The sequence below is a fragment of the Rhincodon typus genome, chromosome 3 (genome assembly GCF_021869965.1).
Source record: "Rhincodon typus isolate 14 chromosome 3, sRhiTyp1.1, whole genome shotgun sequence".
Taxonomy (NCBI): Eukaryota; Metazoa; Chordata; class Chondrichthyes; order Orectolobiformes; family Rhincodontidae; genus Rhincodon; species Rhincodon typus.
The window spans coordinates 49,914,471-49,932,832 of record NC_063334.1 but is presented as its reverse complement, the minus strand read 5'-3'; the positions used below and the strand labels follow the sequence as shown (position 1 = coordinate 49,932,832).

At 38.6% G+C, this 18,362-nt stretch overlaps 1 protein-coding gene across 4 annotated transcripts in view; it reads left to right on the top strand.

Moving 5' to 3' along the window:
* Positions 1–16,600, top strand: part of LOC109915183 (selenocysteine insertion sequence-binding protein 2-like) — a 112,296-nt gene extending 95,696 nt beyond the window's left edge. For 3 of the 4 annotated variants that reach the window (XM_048621447.1, XM_048621453.1, XM_048621443.1), the window contains 3 exons: positions 6,962–7,160; positions 9,188–9,295; positions 13,229–16,600. In XM_048621447.1, coding sequence (XP_048477404.1) covers positions 6,962–7,160; positions 9,188–9,295; positions 13,229–13,239 — 318 coding nt within the window. In that variant the 3' untranslated portion in view covers positions 13,240–16,600. Of the gene's footprint in view, positions 1–6,961; positions 7,161–9,187; positions 9,296–13,228 lie in introns of those variants that run through there. The other variant, XM_048621460.1, reaches the window with a different exon arrangement.
* The last annotated feature ends 1,762 nt before the right edge of the window (positions 16,601–18,362 follow it).

The window sequence follows — 18,362 nt, the reverse complement described above, 5'->3', positions numbered from 1 at the left end:
GGTTTCTGAAGAAGGGTCTAGGCCCAAAACGTCAGCCTTCCTGCTCCTCTGATGCTGTTTGGCCTGCTCCGTTCATCCAGCTCTACACCTTGGTATCTCTGTTGTTTCTCCAGCTTGCGTTGGGCTTCACTGGAACACTGCAGCAAACCAGAGACACAGATGTTGGCCAGGGAGCAGGGTGGTGCATTGAAGTGGCAGGCAACCGGTATTTCAGGGTCTTTTTTGCGAGCAGAACGTAAATGTTCTGCTAATCCTGAACTCTTATCAACTGGTCTTTAAAAGATTCCCACATGACAGATGTGGATTTATCCTCAAACAGCCACTCCATTCCCCAGTTCCTGTCTAATATTCTCAGTTAGTCTTCCCCCAGTTTAATATTTTCACCTGAGGACCAATCTTAACCTTATCCATACGTAACTTTAAAATGTACAGAATTGTGGTCACCGTTCCTAAAATTCTCCCCCTCTGAAACTTTGATCATCTGGGATGGGCTTATTCCCCAATACCAGGCCTAGTATAGCTGTAATTGGATATTTGCATATTGCTTCAAAAAACCCTCCTGGATGCACCTAACAAATTCAACACCCCATCCAAGCCCCTGACACTAAAGGTGTCCCAGTCAATACAGGGGGAAGTTAAAAGCACTTGCCACAACAACCCTTCTGTTTTTACACTTTTCCATAATCTGTCCACATATCTGTTCCTGTATTCCCCAATGGCATTTGGGAGGTCCGCAGTACAATCCCATCAAAGTGATTGCAACCTTCCTTTTCCTGAACCCTACCCATATGGCCTTGCTGAATGAGACTTGCATGGTGTCCTCCCTCGGTACAGCTGTGATATTCTCCCTAACCAGTAATGCACCTACCCCCACCTCTTTTATATCCTTCTCTATCTTGCCTGAAATATCTAAATCCCAGAATGTTAAGCTGCCAGTTTTGTCCCTTTCTCAACTAAGTCTCTGTATTAGCTACAATGTCATAGTTATGTACACTAATCCAAGCTCCTAATTTCATCTGCTTTACCTGTCATACCCCTCATTTTAAAACAAATGCACTATACAAATGCACCATCAGTCCTGCCCTGTTCAGTAACCATTTCTTGTCTGTTCTTCCTCTTTAGCCTCACTGACTTTAGTCTCTACTTCCTACTTGGTCTTTTCACTTAATGACCTACTGTTCTGGTTCCCACCCCCAGCACATTAGTTTAAACCCTCCCAAGATTCAGAGGGGATTTGGGGAAAAAATCTTTTTCACTCAGCCGGCGGTGGGAATCTGGAATGCACCACATGGGAAGGTATTGGAGGCCAGATACATTACAACCTTTAAAAAATATTTGAATGAGCACTTCAAATATTATAACATTCCAGGATATTGGACAAGTGCAGGAAATTGGGATTAGCGCACATTTAGTGGTAGTTATGTTGGTGCAGACTTGTTAGGCCAAAGGGCCTTTTCTGCGCTGTATGAATCTATAAAGTGACTAGCAAACCTCCCTGCCAGGATATTGGTGCCCCTCCAGTTTAGTTGCAACCCATCCTTCTTGTACAGGTGCCACCTGCCATGGAAGACATCCCACTGATCCACATACCTAATGCCCTCCTCCCTACACCACCTCTTCAGTCACATATTTAACATTTAATATCTTCCTATTCCTCTCAAAACCTAATTCTCTTGAAGTCCCTTTGTAGGATTTCGTCATTGTTCCTGCCTATGTCATTAGTAGCAATATGTACCACGACCTGTGGCTGGTGGCTGTCCTTTTTGAGAATGTCCCGATCCTGCTCAGAAACATCCTTGACCCTGGCACCAGAGAGGCAAAACACCATCCTGGAGTCACTTTTGTGGTCACAGAAACACCTATCTGTGCCCCTGACTATAGGTTTCCATTGAACGAGTGTCCAGGAACCATGGTCTGCTGGAAGTGGTCAATGAGAAGTTGTGCATCAAACCTGTGGGGTGGTGGCTGCAGCATCGGCAGCAGTGTCCGGAACGGAGACTCCTGGAGCCTGGACTCTTGGCAGTGTCAGACGATAGCAGAGCCAGCATTTACTGGGGCATTGCATTGTTGTAGCTAGTCCACAGGGGGTTCCTTGAGGACTGGAACACTTTCCTGAGACCTTGCAGAAGCTCTGGAGCCATGCTTGAGACCCAATTTGAACAGATGGTGAACTCTCATTTAAGTAATTTCTTTTTATTCTTTTTGTAGCTCAAAATGGCATTGGATTGTAGCGACAAAACACTTTTCACTGTATCTTCAAGATATATGTGACAATAAAATCATCCGTCCATTTGCCCGCCCACCTATCACTGCCGCCAAACTGAATTCAGACCCTCCCTGCTCTACACAAAGCCAGGTGTGGTGCCACTGCTTGGGCTGCTGCTGTCACCATCCCCTGATTAGGCAATTAACCCGCCCCCTCCTCCCCAACAGTATCAAAATAGTATACTTGTTAGAGAGGGGGATAGCCACAGGGGACTCCTGCATTGCCTGCCTGCCCCTTCTAGCAGTCGCCCACCTATTTGCCTGAACCCTGGCTATGACCACGCCTCTGAAACTCCTTTCTATGATGCTTTCTGCCTCTTGCATGCTCATAAATGTATTCAGTTGCTACTCCAACCAATCCATGTGGTCTGTATGAACATAATATCACACTGACTGCCATTTTTACACTCAAACAACTATTTAACTAAAATAAGCTTCAATTAAATTAATTTACAGCTAACTAGGCACCCCCTATTAGATTCTCACTAAAAAATAATAATTACACTATCTTGTGAACAGTACTCTAAATCCCAGTACTGTACTACTGTACCACTAGCCTGAATCCCACTACTCTAAAACCTTATGGGTATGAAATGGCTAATGGAAGTTGAAGGTAAAGGGGACAAAAATCACCCAACCAGTACTAATCAATCAGGAGCCTTTCTGTCCAAAATGTCACTTTTGAACTTGTGATGTGAAGTAGTGCAGCTCTGACAAAACACCCTATGTCATGAATCAAGGTCAGTGCTCCACACATGAATTTTTACCTGCTCCTGTCAGCAGCTTCTCTGGTTCTGGTTCGCTGTTGCTGATGGAAGTAAACTTGCTACTCCAAACTAGCGGTTGTGGTGACTGCGCCAACCTCTCCCACAATCCTCCTTGGTTACTTAACACCAGTGCCCTCTGGAACAGCTTGGCTAGCAATGGCTTGTTCTGGCACACACTTAATGGGTACTATTTCCAGAATGTTGCCTGGGGCCAAAGCCTTTGCAGTATCCAGTGTCTTCAGCAACGTCTTGACATCACATGAAGTGAACTGAATTGGCAGCAGACTGGCATTCATGATGCCAGGTCGTGATGGCTTTTGCTTCTGGCTGAAGATGAATGCAAATGCTTCAGCTTTGTCTTTTGTTGTGGTGTTTAATTGTCCACCATCATTCACAAGTGGAAGTGGCAGGACTGCAGAGTTTAGCTGCGATCTGTTGGTTGTGGAATAGCTTAGCCATTTCTATTGCTTTCTGCTTCCTTGTAACGTAGGTAGTCCAATGCTGTAGCTTCACCAGGTTCAGTACAGTGTGGATTGACGACTTGATGAAGGGTGTAAACCCGAAACATCAACTTTCCTGTTCCTCTGATGCCACCTGACCTGCTGTGTTCCTCCAGATCCATTTTGTATTGACTCTGACTCCAGCATCTGCAGTTCTCGCTACCTCCGAGCTTCATCAGGTTGATGCCTGATTACTAGGTATGTCTAACATTGTTCCTGGGATGGCCTTCTGCACTCTTCATTGTACCAGAGTTTGTTCCTCAACTTGATGGTAATGATTGAGTGGGACTTTATAGATTGTAGTTCAATATAATTCTGCTGCTGATGATGACCCACATCACCTCAGAAATGTCCATTCAGAGTCATATAGCACAAAAAAGAGACCCTTCAGTCCAGCTCGTCCATGCTGACCAAGTTTCTCAAACTCATACAGTCCCAGGTGCCTGCGTTTAGCCCATATCACTCTAAACCTTCCCTATTTATGTACCTGTTCAAATGTCTTTTAAATGTTGGAACTGTACCTGCATTTACCACTTACTCTGGCAGTTCATTCCACATATGAACCACTTTTTGTGAAGAAATTGCCCCTCGTGTCCCTTTTAAATGTTTTTTCCTCTCACCTTAAAATATGCCCTCTAGTTTTGAACTCTGCCACCCTAGGGAAAAGACCCTTGCTATTTACCTTATCTATGCCCCTCATTATTTTATATCCTCTACAAGGTAACCCCTCAACCCCCTACACTCCATTGAAAAAAGGTCTGAGCCTATCCACCTCTCCTTATAACTTAAACCCTCCTGTCTTGGCAACATCTTTGTAAATCTCTTCTGAATCCTCTCCAATTTAAGAATATTTATCCTATAGTGAGGCAACCATAACTGTATACAGTACTCCAAAAGTGACATCAACATCCGGTACAACCGCAACATTCTGGATGTGTTCAAAATCTATCTCAGTTAGCTTGGTCGTGGTGCTGAACACAATAGAGGATATCTTCAATGTGAAGATGAACTTTGTCTCCTCAAGGACTGTGCAGTGGTCACTCTGTCATGATACTGTTAAAGACAGATGCATCACATTGTTTGAGAACAAGGTGAAGTAAGTTTTATTGCTCCTCTTAGTCCCACCACAAGTTGCCATACACCCAGTCTAGTAGCTGAGTCCTTTAGGGCATTGGTTACTATTGGTGCTACTAAACCAGTCTTGTTGATCGACATTCAGGGCCCACCTAAAATGTATTTTGTGCCCTTACCGCCTCTTCCACTTGGTGTTCAACTTGGAGGAGGACCGATTTATCAGCAAAGAAGGGTGTAGAAAGTGGTAATCAATAGGAAATTTCCTCATGTTTGACTGATGACATGGCACTTCATAGGGTCTGAAGTCAATGTTGAGGACTCCCATGAAAACTGCTTATGAGAGAAATGTCAGAGGGTTAATATGATATTATAAGTAGACCTAAGAGTAGACTATATGACGGGTTTAGTGCATTCAGCTTTCAATATGATTATTGGCTATACTTTGAGTTCAATTCTAATTTCCTGCAAGCTGTTCATGTCCTTTAATTCTATGTGACCAAATTTGTCTGTCAACCTGAAGCTATACTTCTCACCCTGGCACCTCCAGCCTGAGACTGTTCTACATTCCCAAGTCAGGGGAGACAATCTCGAAGTTTCAGTCCTGTCAATCCCCTGCAGAATATTTGTATATCAATCACACACTCTTCCAAACTAGAGGAAATCAGCCTGATTTAATTCAGCATTGCATCCCCCCCTGATAGCGTTGTGGATGTATGTACAGAACATTGACTACAGAGGTTGAAGAAGGCACCTCATCACCATCTTTTCAAGGGCAACCAGGAATGGGCAATAAATGCTGGCCAGCCAGAGATACCCACATCCCATGACTGATTTGAAAAAAATGTCTATTGAATTTTTGTTGTACTGCCTCTAATGCAAGTATATCCTTCCAGCAATATGGAGACCAAAAATGCACACAGTATTCCAGGTGTGGTCTCATTTGTACAATTGTAATAAGACAACATGATGTGGAAAGGTCAAGGGGATGGTTAGGAACTGGTGTTTGGGGAATTGACATAGATGGAGTGGTTTCAGGAGCATAAGGGAGCAGTAAACTCTGTGGATGAGTTGAATTGGAGATGCAGAAAGTTGGAATATAGTTTGGGTATTCTTCAAACAATAGCACAACATATCATTGCTTTCAAACACTGTTATGCCGACCTTTGTTTTCTTTCAGTTTGTCATAAATATTAGGAAGGTTCAGATAATATAATCCACTGGAACTACCAAGTTTTATTTCTAACTGCCATTTTCAGCTGTAAGTGCATTAAAGACAGAGGGATATTTCATACCATTTGTTAGTACCAGCTGCATTATAACCCCAGAGATAGTGGTTGGAAATTTTATTTTAGAAGGGCCCAGAAAATCCATTTATCTTCCAGAGAATATTTAAACGTCTAAGCAACAGGTTTTTATATAACAAAAGCAGAATGTGCTGGAGATGCTTAGCAGGCCTGGCAGCATCTGTTGAGGAAAAGAGTAAATGATTTGAGTCCTGACCAAACATAACCTGTTTTTCTCTCAACAGACTTCCTGTGTTTCTCCAGCACATTGTATTTTTGTTTAAAATTTTCAGAATCCACAGTTCTCTTTCTAAATCTTTGAGCGCTTGCCTCTGTGGAAGTCTACCTGCTCAGAATATTCTAGTAAGCTGAATTCTAGTCAAATATAGATCAATATGAAGTCTGTTGTTAACTGCACCATGCAAACAGCTGGTATCATTGTCGGGTATCAGATGCAGGATGAGTGTAATAAAAATATACTTCGTCAGTATTTTTCTTTGTTCTGTCAGATTCTCAGAACTTTTAAAGGGTTAGTGTAGCAGCTTATGTGCTGAATTAAAAATAGCCTCTTTTAGACCAAGACTATTTGAAGCAGGATGAGACAATTTTTGGTTGATAAAGTTAAAATGAAGTTGAACCATCATAAAGTGGTAGCTATCTTCAGATGCAGATTTGTGTGATAAAAGTGAGTGAATTTGTAAGATTTCTTTCTGTTCAAAAAAATCATATTAATCAATCGCTTTGTAGATGAGGGTCCATTGGGGGAACTTTCATGGGCGCCTTCATATTCCTGTAAATCAGGAATCAAATTCACCAACTCCTTAATGTAGTATTATTTGAAGCATTCAGTAATTTGATGATAATTCACTAAAATCATAGAACAATGTCAAAAGTATTGTTTCATATTTTCTGTTGGAAATTAAATTTTCAAAAACTGAAATCTCTGCCAATTTTAAAGTGAATTTCTGGTAGCTGGATTACAATAAAGAGATTTACTTTATTGTTAAACCAAAAAATGGCTTGATAAGAATTAATATTTTGAACTAAATTTTCTGGATATTTCACTTAACAGAGTCAATTTCATCAAATGGTTGAACTCACTGAAGAAGCAAGGAAAGCATATCAGGAAATGCTTAATGCCCTAGAGCAAGAATGTAAGGCGGTTGAAGAATGTTCAGAGGAGCCATTGTGCGATTTGACAGAGGAAAGCGCAACTACGTTGGATAACATGACCTCTCAGTCATTTTTGGAAACCAGGGAACCAGAATATGGTGCATATCAAATACGGTGTAGTAGTACAACTTCACTCAAACATTCTTCGCAGCATTTTATATATGGGACTCTAGTTTTGAATTTTGAAATATTGGTTAATTTGCAACCATGCACAAAATTGTTCTGCAAATTAGGAATGTAATAATTAAATTTGTACATATTCTGCTGTTAGAAATGTTTAGATTACTTGCAAACTTTTCCCTCAGGGATACTGAGGCTGTAGGATGTATATATGCAAGTTCTCTAGGTACTGTAAAATCTAGCATATTCATTGTAAATAAGTCACGTCTAGGATTTTGCATGACAATTCATATAGCACTTTTAACATAATGCAACATCCCAAGGCTTTCACAGAGGTATTATAAAGCAAAATGCAAGTCGATATTAAGATAAGTAATCAAACATTTAAGGCAAAGACTTAGGTTTCAAAGAGTGTCTTCGATGAGGGAAGTGAGGCTGCAGATCAGTGAAGTCCAGAGAGAAAATTCCAGAGTTGAGGCCCTAGGCAGTGACCAACCAGCGAGGATGGGTTAATAGTTGAACAAAATTTGCTCTAATTTAGGAAATGGGCAACAGAACTTTTGACAAAAGGATCTTATAATTTGTCATCTCTAAAGGGTGATTAGGCTTCTCCTTTGCATCGGTGGTTTTGGGCCTAGTGTTGAACTGCAGTAAGAAACATTATTATTATAAAGAAACTACTGTAAGGGTCTCATGATTGAGGGCCCTCAGCACTAAAGGAAATTTAGGAAAAAAGCCCCTTGTTTAACCATTTATCTCATTAGTAGTTCAAGCAAGGGTTTGAAGCATAATTCTGTTGTGAATTAAAGGTTAATTAATGCATCAAGTTTTATGTACATTGACTTGTCCCACACAAGACCAGTGGAAACAATACGCAGCAAGGGTCTGCCACTGGCCCTGGTCCATCACAATATCTCACTCCAGCCCAGTTGGTGTCCTGCTCTTGAAAGTCTTGCTTCGATGTATTTTGCCCGGTCCCCCTTGACCAGCCCCTTTTCCCACCCGAGAACTGCCACACTGGTAGAGTGTACATCTGGAAACCAACATAAGTGTGAGGCCATTCTCCATTATTTTTCCATCACATGACATGTAGGTCTGTCTGATCAATTCTGTTTGGCAATTCATCAGTAATATTCTCTAAGTGATGTCCTGAATCTGAACTTAATTTCCCCATACGTTTAACGCAGAGATTCTTTTAAACTGCAGGCAAGGTCAAGTCTTTGAGATTTTTTTTTAATCAGCATCTCGCACAAATGCTGAAACAAATGTGATGTCTGCTGTAAACTACAAATGCTAAATGCTGAAAACCGTACAAAATAAGATCTTTTCCTTTCCTCCTCCTCTTTCTTCCTTTGCTTCATTTGTACTAGTTCAACTTCAGTTGATCTGGCTCTTTGTGGATTCTAACCTTCTATGTATTTTTTTTTAGAAAAAAGCTACATTACTTCTTTCTGACTTGCATTATTTAACTTGAATGTGGGACTAAAATGGAAAAGAAAAGTTTCCATTGTAGTGATGAGCAAGTAGACTCCCGAGCAGTTCTGAAAACCCATGTGCACCCAAACAAAGAAGTAAAATTGTATTCCTTGTGGTAAAGGATTAATCTGAGTTTAACTCAGCTTAAATTCGCCAATGGCGTGAAAAGTTGCAAATATATATTCTACCTTTTATAAATATCTGTCCAAAATCTGCAAAAGAAAATTTGTTTCAAAAAATTAATTTGAAAGGTATTTGCTTTATTTTATTAAATAGAATTGTAATCTTCTGTTTAGCTACTAAGATACCTTTATGAAATATACCATAAATAATACCAGTCAAACAGGTCTATTTTCTTTTTAAAAAGACCAATAAGCTGTATTTGAATTTAATTAGAATACTTGATAATTGGATTTATTTATGTTTCTTAATTGCAACAGAGCACAAAAATGGAAATTCCCACAGAATGTTGTAATTTGATATATCTAATTTGCAATAAAATGAATAATGTGATCTATCACTCTTTCAGTTACTACATGGAGAAACTTGCTGAAGAGACAGTGTAACTCCAACCCATCAGACACTGAAAAAGCAAGAACTTCAGAGGCCCTACATTGTGACTCAGAAGAAGAATCTGGTGATTCAGTACAGAATTTTACAAAAACCATTCTTGATTTTGAATGTCAAGCAGCAATAAGATGAATGAATGTGACTGCACTGTAAAATGCTTCTGTTGCTACCTATCCACCATTTTGTGCAGAAAATAGTGATTAAAATTTAGAGCAAGTGAAAAGCCATAGAAGCATGTTACCTTCTTTGCAAAAAATGCAATTTGCAGATTTCTATCAACCAAATGAAATTAACCTAATTTGATCTGCATCCTGATTTTCCACCATCTAATTGTTTAGTTAACATTCTTCAGCCAATGATAAACATCAGTCATATTAAATAGTCTGAAGAAACCAAGTCAAGAATGATAGATAGTTGAAAGCTAATTTATTACTCAGAGATCATGCTGTTTCTGAAATTGAAATTTGTATTAGTTTGCACCAGTCCCACTTCAGTTTAAAAAATACAGCAATTATGCAGTTTTTGTACACTGCAGTTTTCTGTTTTCTTGAAATTCACAATGGTCTGCTAGATTCAATCAAAAACAATGGTTTAATCTGACACAGAGCTCAGTGTGTGAGTGCTGGAAAGTATGATGGCCATCAGATGTCAACTAATTCCCCCCTCCTGAAGTGCTGTTGTGGAGACTTTCTCAAGGGCTACTTTTTGGTCTTCAGGGCTCCTTTTTCATTCTCACCATCTCATTTATTTGGTAATCCAGTCTTGTGAACCAATCAGCAACAAGCACTTGAGAGAAAAAGCCTGTGATGGGTGAAGCAATTCCTCAAATTCTGATTGTTCACATAAGGGGCAACTTTTCTCCAAATAGTCACCCCTATGATTTAATTTTCCTGGGCATTTTGTGGTGAATTTTCCCAGTAGGCATTTTAAGCGCTGAGTCCTAGCTACCATTATTAGAGAGTTGTGAAAATAATCATATTCATATTTATCACTAAACTACATAATCACATCTATTGCAAAGCTGTATAATAACAGTTCAACTTCTTTGCTGTTTGGGAGTTATCTCACAACTTGAAATGAACCATTGAGTAGCTCTGAGGCACACAAATACTACTAGGCAGATTATAACAAGTATTCCTTCAGGACATGATATTCAAAGCCTCTCCAATCGTGCATATAAAGTCCGAGCAGCTTATCTAATGTCCTTGCGATGCATCTCGTTATAATACCTTCACACTAGTTGGATATTTTCTACTAATGTTCAATAATATACTTAAATCTAAATAGATATTTTAATTTTATGGAAGTTCAAATTACATACAGGTATTTCTGCTATAACGCTTGTTTTGTTAATGCAAATTGGCTGTAACGTGATTGATAAATAGTGGATGCTGTTTGGATAACATGATCTTTTTACTGTACAGTATAGCAATTTTCTATAGTGATATCCCTATAACATGATTTTCCATAGCGTGATTTTCTACAGTGCAAGGTCACTCAAGAACACAATTATCATGTTATAGGAGAACTACCTGTACCTTAAACTTAACTGTATGATTTCTACCTACAATCGCATCAGCTAGTTGGTTCAGATTTCTTTGAATGTGTACACTATAAAATTTGCTAATGGTATTAATCTATATGGAGAGGATAAGTGTATGACAGAACCTCCACCCCATCTCTGAACAGCTTGAACAGCATGAACAGCAAAGGATGTAGCATAATCTTTGCAAAAACCCATTGTTCAGTAAATTAAAATATAGCAAACATTTTTATGAACCAGCACCCATTGCTCAAGGAGTATGCCGGTTGATCAAGTATTCTAGATAATCAAGAGGTCCAGATAATCAATGCAAAAATACACACTAAGTAACAAAAAAACGTAATACACATCACCGTTATACTTTATTTACAGCATAAATCACTTAAATAATAATGCAACTCTGCCTTAAAAAAAACTTACCGGCAGAGAGCCTTCTCACTTGGACTCTAAACTGACCGCTCGGACATCATGGTAGATTGCAGTATTTGAGGAGAAAGTGACTCAAAATTGAATCGATTGTTGATATTTTGTGTGGCCGTTAAACAACAAGTATATTTAAATAAATTAAAAAGCAATAATTGGATAGAATAACACAGTAAACTTTGCGATATTTGAGGTATATAATTTTTCCCAGTCATCAAAAGTGCCAGTTTATAAGGTGCCAGTTAAAACAAAGTTTGCTGTATTTCCATTTATGACTTGTGACATCAAAAACAGTTTTTAGTACACTTGACTAATTTTTTTTGACTGAACTTCGCTTAATCTTAATCAATTGCAAACCCTATTAAGCTTAGTTAGAACATGACTAATGGTAAAGACTTGCTTCAGTTGTAATTTCAGGAAACCCCAAGCTATCAAGACTTTCTACCCAATAAGTAAAAATTGCAGAATTACGAACTTGCCATGAAATACAGGATGTTTAGAAAATCCTCATGCAAATTTAAACTTTAATAACTTTGGAAGTACACAGGATTGGAATAAAATAGTAGACAGCACATGAAAGCATAATTGATAAAGTTTGAACAACATGCTCTGAGATTTCCACCTAACCATCATCTTTTGTGATGCACTGTTCAATACTCCAAGTTCACCTTCTTTCTTCTACTGTTGCCATTTTCAATCTGTTTTAGCGTAATTATTGTTAAAACATTTTTAAGACTGCTTTCATTGTCAGTTACAGCTTGCTTCTATCAGTTATATACCCGAAGTTATTAAGTTGTGTAAAAATTAACACTGAATTGCAAAGCAGTTTTGCTTTGGTTAGCTCTGCAGAATTGCAGAAAACGGAACTAGGTTCAAAAGTTGCTAATATATTTTAACTTTCCAAAGACGCAGTTGCAAAATCAGCTTGAAAACGTAATGCATCAAAAGTTGATTGAAACGTGCACACGTATTTTTAATTGCTGAAGCATGATAAGAACAAATAAGACATTTAAACAATTGTATCTTGGCTGCAATCTTTACTCTGCATAATCAATTCGAGACAAATACCTATACAACTTGTTATCTGCCATTTAGAATTGGAACATAGCAGGGGTATTTTATTTTCCAAAGTGAGTAGCAGATAGGAAGTTAAGCACTTTTTTAGTAACTCAATTTTCTTTGCCTATCTTCCCTACCATCATGTCCCTAGGTCCTACATTTAGGTAAAATGCAGGGATGTATCATTATGGCAACACTCAATCTGTCAGTCTTTTAACTTATCCAGAGTTTTGACAATGCCATGTATGATCAATTATTGAACTTCTGTCTCTAACTTCAAATATACTGTGCAGAACACTGTTAGTATATTTGGAAGCCATCCAAATTCTAATTTGTAACAAATACAGCATGTAACATGAGTCCTGTGGTAATAGGATATTATAGATTTAATGTACACCTTGTACAAAGAATGCATTTGACAGATTATCAGTGAGATGGGATGTGCAATTTATAAAACTTCAAGCTTGTTCCCATCTGCTGGGGGAGGCTAGTCCAAAAAAAAAAAAATCTGAGACCATGGTATATGGCATGATCAACACCGAACATGAACATCACCTTAAGTGAGAGCGACCAAGTGACAAGTATTGCAAATTACAACTGGCTTGGAAACACCTTGCATTCGTGACACTGATTTGGTTTGAAAGTGTTCTTCGTCTCCACTATAGTAGTTCAAATTTGATTTGCTTTATATAGTAGCCAGAATATTAAACTGTATTCTACATGCTGTACATTGAAGCAAGCTAAATTTTATGGTCACCAGTTACAAGCCAGATATGCTTAACAGTCAGAATTTAGTAATTCTTATGAAACAACATATACAATGACGTATTCAGGGTAATTTAGGACAGGTCCAATGGAGTTATGTGAGTTGTAAAAATGAAAGATATTGAATAAAAATAGAAAGTGCTGGAGAATTTCTGTTAAGCATGGGAGATTTGGACTCAAAATGTTAACTTTGTTTCTCTCTCTCTGCAGATGCTACCTGATCGGCTAAGTTTCTCCAGAACTTTGTTTATATTTCATTTCTCCAGCATCCATGGAATTGATTGAAGATGAGGAATGCAAACTTTATTCATTACTTGACAGATGTCATTGAATCATTCCTACATTCATTACTGGTAATGATATTTAAAATAGTAACTTCAGTAAACACTGAACCTAGACTAACTCTGAATCTTTTTCAATTATTGTAAAAGTTTTCTGTGAGAAATCTATTCAGTTTCCAGGTTAGTGTGGGGTATGTGGTGTTGTTAAACATTGCTATTTATTTGAAGACCTATAATGATCTGGTTTGTCCTGGGGCTGTTTTCTCATTAAGGTACCGTCTTCTCTTTTCAGCTGACAAGCTATTTCATTTTGTACTGAGGACTTTTAATTTGTACACTGAGCAGATCTCAAATTGTGGTAGTTTATCCAAGCAGAATTAGTTGTGATCTAAAACAACAGATCACCTATGTGCCAAAGAAAATCTCAGCAAGACTGGAACGAAGGTTGGGATGCGCGGTTGAAGCAGCTGCTCAGAATAACACTTCCCAGAGATGGGGAAATTGCCAGACCCATTTGTTGGAGGTTTCATTCTAAACAGGCTGCCATGATGACTTGGGACAAAACCTGGCCAAATTTCTGCCCCTTCTCTGTATTTCCAGGCGACAAAAATCTCAAATCTCAATTACTGTGCTACATTTTGTGTCTGAGCAATAACAACTACTGTGTCCAGGTCGGTGCTAATCTGTGCTGAGTTAGCTGATGTAACATCCAAAGGCGTTAACATCCATTGGTTAGGTAGGGGAAAGATCAACAAAAGTTTCTGCTGCTGCTCCTTCTTAATCCTTTCATAGGATGTGGGGATTGTTAGTTACGTCACCATTTCTTGCCATTGCTAATTGCCATTGAAGTGAGTGGCTTTCAAGATCATTTCAGAGAACAGATAAAAGTCAACCACATTAGTATGTGGGTGTGGAGTCACATGATAGCAGATCTCCTTCCTTAAAATGATATCAGTGAACCAGATGGGTCTTTACAAAAATTGAAATGGTTTCACACTCACCACTACTATGACTAGCTTTGTTATTGGAATTTGAGTTGTAATAGTTGCCTGGTAGGATTTGAACCCATGTTCCCCCAAACATTAGCTCAGACCTCTGGAATACCAGTCCAAGGATGTTATCACAATGCCATCGCCTACCCGTTATTTGATGACCCCAACCAGCTGTGGAAGGATGTAGATAGTAAATAAACCAGAGGTGGCATGGTGTGATTCACTTCTCTATTGTATAGTTTGCCTATGCTCAACATCTTTTAAATAATTGCCAATTAATGAATTACTGGAGGTCATTCATCTGTAACGTAGTGAGGCACTCCAGGTCTTCAGTAGAGATGGAGAAGAGGTGGAAAAAAAGTAAAAGACAAAAATAAATTGAAATTGTACAAGTCCTACTTTCCTTACTTTCAACAAGGAATAAAAATTTTCACATCATTGTTTTTAAGCTAACAGTCTGATAAGCATGCTGTTTTCATGTTTGGGCTTCCATCAATTTTTGCATTTTTCCATAACCTATGATGGACTTAAGGTAGACCAAATATTCAGTCATGAAAGCAGTGGTTAACTGTCACTCGACGTATTTACTACAGTTTAACATAGGCCCAGAATTTCTAATCAGGGTCACAAACGCTATCTCGAACCATGATCATATGAAAAAAAACGTACCTTTGGAGGAGCACTCCATGTGAATTTCTGGGGTCAAAAGCTTTCCATAGTCCGGGGAAGGAAACAATGCAAGCAACAGTGAAGTGAATTAGCGTTGATATCCCACCCCATTTTTCACTATCAGCTGCAGTATTACTAGATTTATAAGTCTTGAAGCCATTTGACAGCAGCTGAGAGAAAATAAGTGTGTGAGGTAAGTGAAGATGTAAAGTGGCATGTGGATGAGGGGTACAACTAGTAGAGGGGTAGTCGGGTGCTTGTGTGGAGGGGTTAGGATGATAAGTACATGCGTGCATGCTTTGCATAGGTTGGGTAGGGGGAACAAATTGGTTTGGGCTGGTTTAATCAATAGGGTGTGGGGAATGGGATAGGGTCTTTGGGTCTAATGTCAAAATGCGCGAGTGGTATGATGTCAAGTGTCATGGGGTTTCCAGGTGGTAGGAGTGCACAAGGTTGAGATTGTTGGTTGGAAAAAGTTAATTATTCAAGTTACAGCAGGCTTTAATCCAAACTTTGAGCCAAATCAATTGGAATCCTTTGAAGTCTCTGACTCTGACTTGGAGCTGGTGACTTTATATAGAGACTTCTGGATATTATTTAATTACCCATTGGAAGTTTTGACTTCCAGAACAATTCCCAGCTGCTTTGGGAATTGCGCATGGGCCTGCCTACAACTTTTGTTTACTGATGCAGAAGATTTGGGTCACAGTATTTAATAATTCTTTAGTTTTATTGATGTTTGGATTGATATTTGACAACATAAATGTGCTGGCTTATAAAGCTAGCTCAATTATGCTGAGGATGGATTCATGAAATGACAATGTACAGAAAGGCCTCAAGTACTGGTGCATTCCCATGGGCAGTTCAGTCTGCTTTGTGGGAAGCAAAGGCTAATTTATTTGTCTTTCTGCAGAAATATCACACCGAATAGTGTTTTCATTTTGTTTTGTTTTGTTTATTACTGTTCCCTTTTCCTTCCTTTGCCTGTAATCTGCAATGAACTGCCTGGTAAATAACTGCACAGAGGATGAGCTGAAAAAGCGTTCCAAAATAGTTTCTGCATATCACTTGTGCCTAAACATTTTTTTAAAAATTGGTTCAGGTCCAGGACCTACGATTGTTAAATGGGGTTTGGTAATTTTCCAAGTTCGTAAAATGGGTGTCCACTTATGAAAAAGTTCTTTTTTGCAATCAATATTTTGTAAGTTTCAAATAGGTGGAACTGTAATTAACGTTTGATTTTTGTTCTAAAAAGTAAACCAGGAAGTTCCTTTTAAAAATCAAAATTTTTGTTTAGCAATATTATGGAGAACACCATTCTTCTTGCTTTTTTTTAAGAAAGCTGCAATGCAGCATGAGGTAATTGTTGATAATAGGCACTGCCTGCTGATCTAGAACTCCATTTACTTGATTTACAAAGGCAATAAACACTGTTTCAATTTTGTAAAACTGTGAATTTTACTTTAAGGATCAGTTTTGTTATAAGAAGTTTAATGTAGAATGTATTCTGAACTGCCTTTTTCATAAGATGGATAGCTGCTGAAACACTTACATTTGAAAATGTCGTTTAGTTGTAATACTTAATGAAGTTCAATGTAAATGAAAGTATAATTTATAGATTAAAAATTAAGTAAATATGATTCAGATTTGCTGCTTGAGTATTTTTGAAAAATAAATATATGTTGACTAAAAGTATGTAGTTTCATTTAAAGATGATTAAACTTTTGATTCTGAAACTCACATTTCTAATGACGTCTGCTCTGCATATTATAAAGGTGGAGCTATTGCAAAACACAACCCATCTCATCTGCTTGTTGATTTTGTCTTTCAGATTGTATTTAAATACAAAGTGACATAATAGCTTGAATATCAGTTCACATGGCAAAATGACCTGTGAATAGATTGGGCAGATGCATAAGCAGAAAAAAAAGTCTTGGAAGTGATAATGATGTGATCATTTAAGTTAGGATCATGAAAATAAGGCAGTGTTAAATAAGAGTCATACTTGGCCTAAAATTCATCCTGGATCTGCAACCAGCAATCCTCTGAATCGTGTTTCTTTCGGCACTAGTTCCTTAAGAATTACTTGCCCTCCCCAACAGTAATTCAAATGAGAGCATTCCATTCAGGATAAACGAGCCAAAGCAGTTGTTAATTAGCACTTTCCATTGCCACTGTTGCCTTTTAATCCCATCTACTTCCATCAAAGGTTGTGATACATATTATATCCCAGAGAAAAACAAGAGCTACCAGCTTAAGGTTGACATGGTAAGAATTTAAATGTTGAACATCGTAAGTTGCCTAGCCAAGTCTCCATCAATTTTCACTTTAATCCTGTAGCATCACCAGAGGAATCATACAGGAAAAAATTCCTAATTGCTGAACTTTGTAAATGCATAGATATGAAAGAGTGCATATGCATATATGCGGCATCTTTCATGATGGTTGGTTCACTGGAAGTCCCGTGAAGAAGTATTGAAGTGTATTTGGTATGGCAGGCAATTTGAGCACAGCAAACTCCCACAATCAATCATAAGACCAGATATATTGTTTTTGTGATGTTGTTCTAGCATACCACTGGTCAGAATTCCCAGCTGTTTGCATGCAATCTTAAGTCCATCTGACAGGACAGTTTGGATTTTGACTTGAGCCACATCTGACAAGATATATTGATTTGTTTCATTTTACCATGCTGGTGTAGTGGACAGCAAAGGAGGTTACCTCAGAGTACAATGGAACCTTGATCAGAACCTTGAGAAATAGCAGATGGAGTTTAATTTAGGTAAATGTGAGGTGCTGCATTTTGGAAAGGCAAATCAGGGCAGGACTTATACACTTAATAGTGGGGTCCTGGCTGAACAAAGAGACCTTGGAGTTTAGGTTCATAGTTCCTCGAAGGTGGAGTTGCGGGTAGACAGGATAGTAAAAAAGGCATTTGGTATGCTTGCCTTTATTGGTTAGGGCATTGAATATAGGAGTTTGGAGGTCATATTGTGGCTGTATAGGACATTGGTTAGGCCACTTTTGGAATAGTGTGTTCAGTTCTCATCTCCCTGCTTTAGGAAGGATGTTGTGAGACTTGAAAGGACTCAGAAAGGATTTATAAGGACCAGGGTTGGAGGGTTTTATCTATAGGCAGACCAGAAGCTGAGAGGTGACATTATCGAGATTTATAAAATCATGAGGGGCATGGATAGGATGAATAGCCAAGGTCTTTTCCCTGGGGTGGGCGAGTCCGCAACAAGAGGGCATAGGTTTTAGGGTGAGAGGGGGAAGATTCAAAAGTAAACTAAGGGACAACTTTTTCATATAGAGGATGGTGCGTGTATGGAATGGGCTGCCAGAGGAAGTGGTGGAAGCTGGTACAATTACCACATGTAAAAGGCATCTGGATGGGTATAT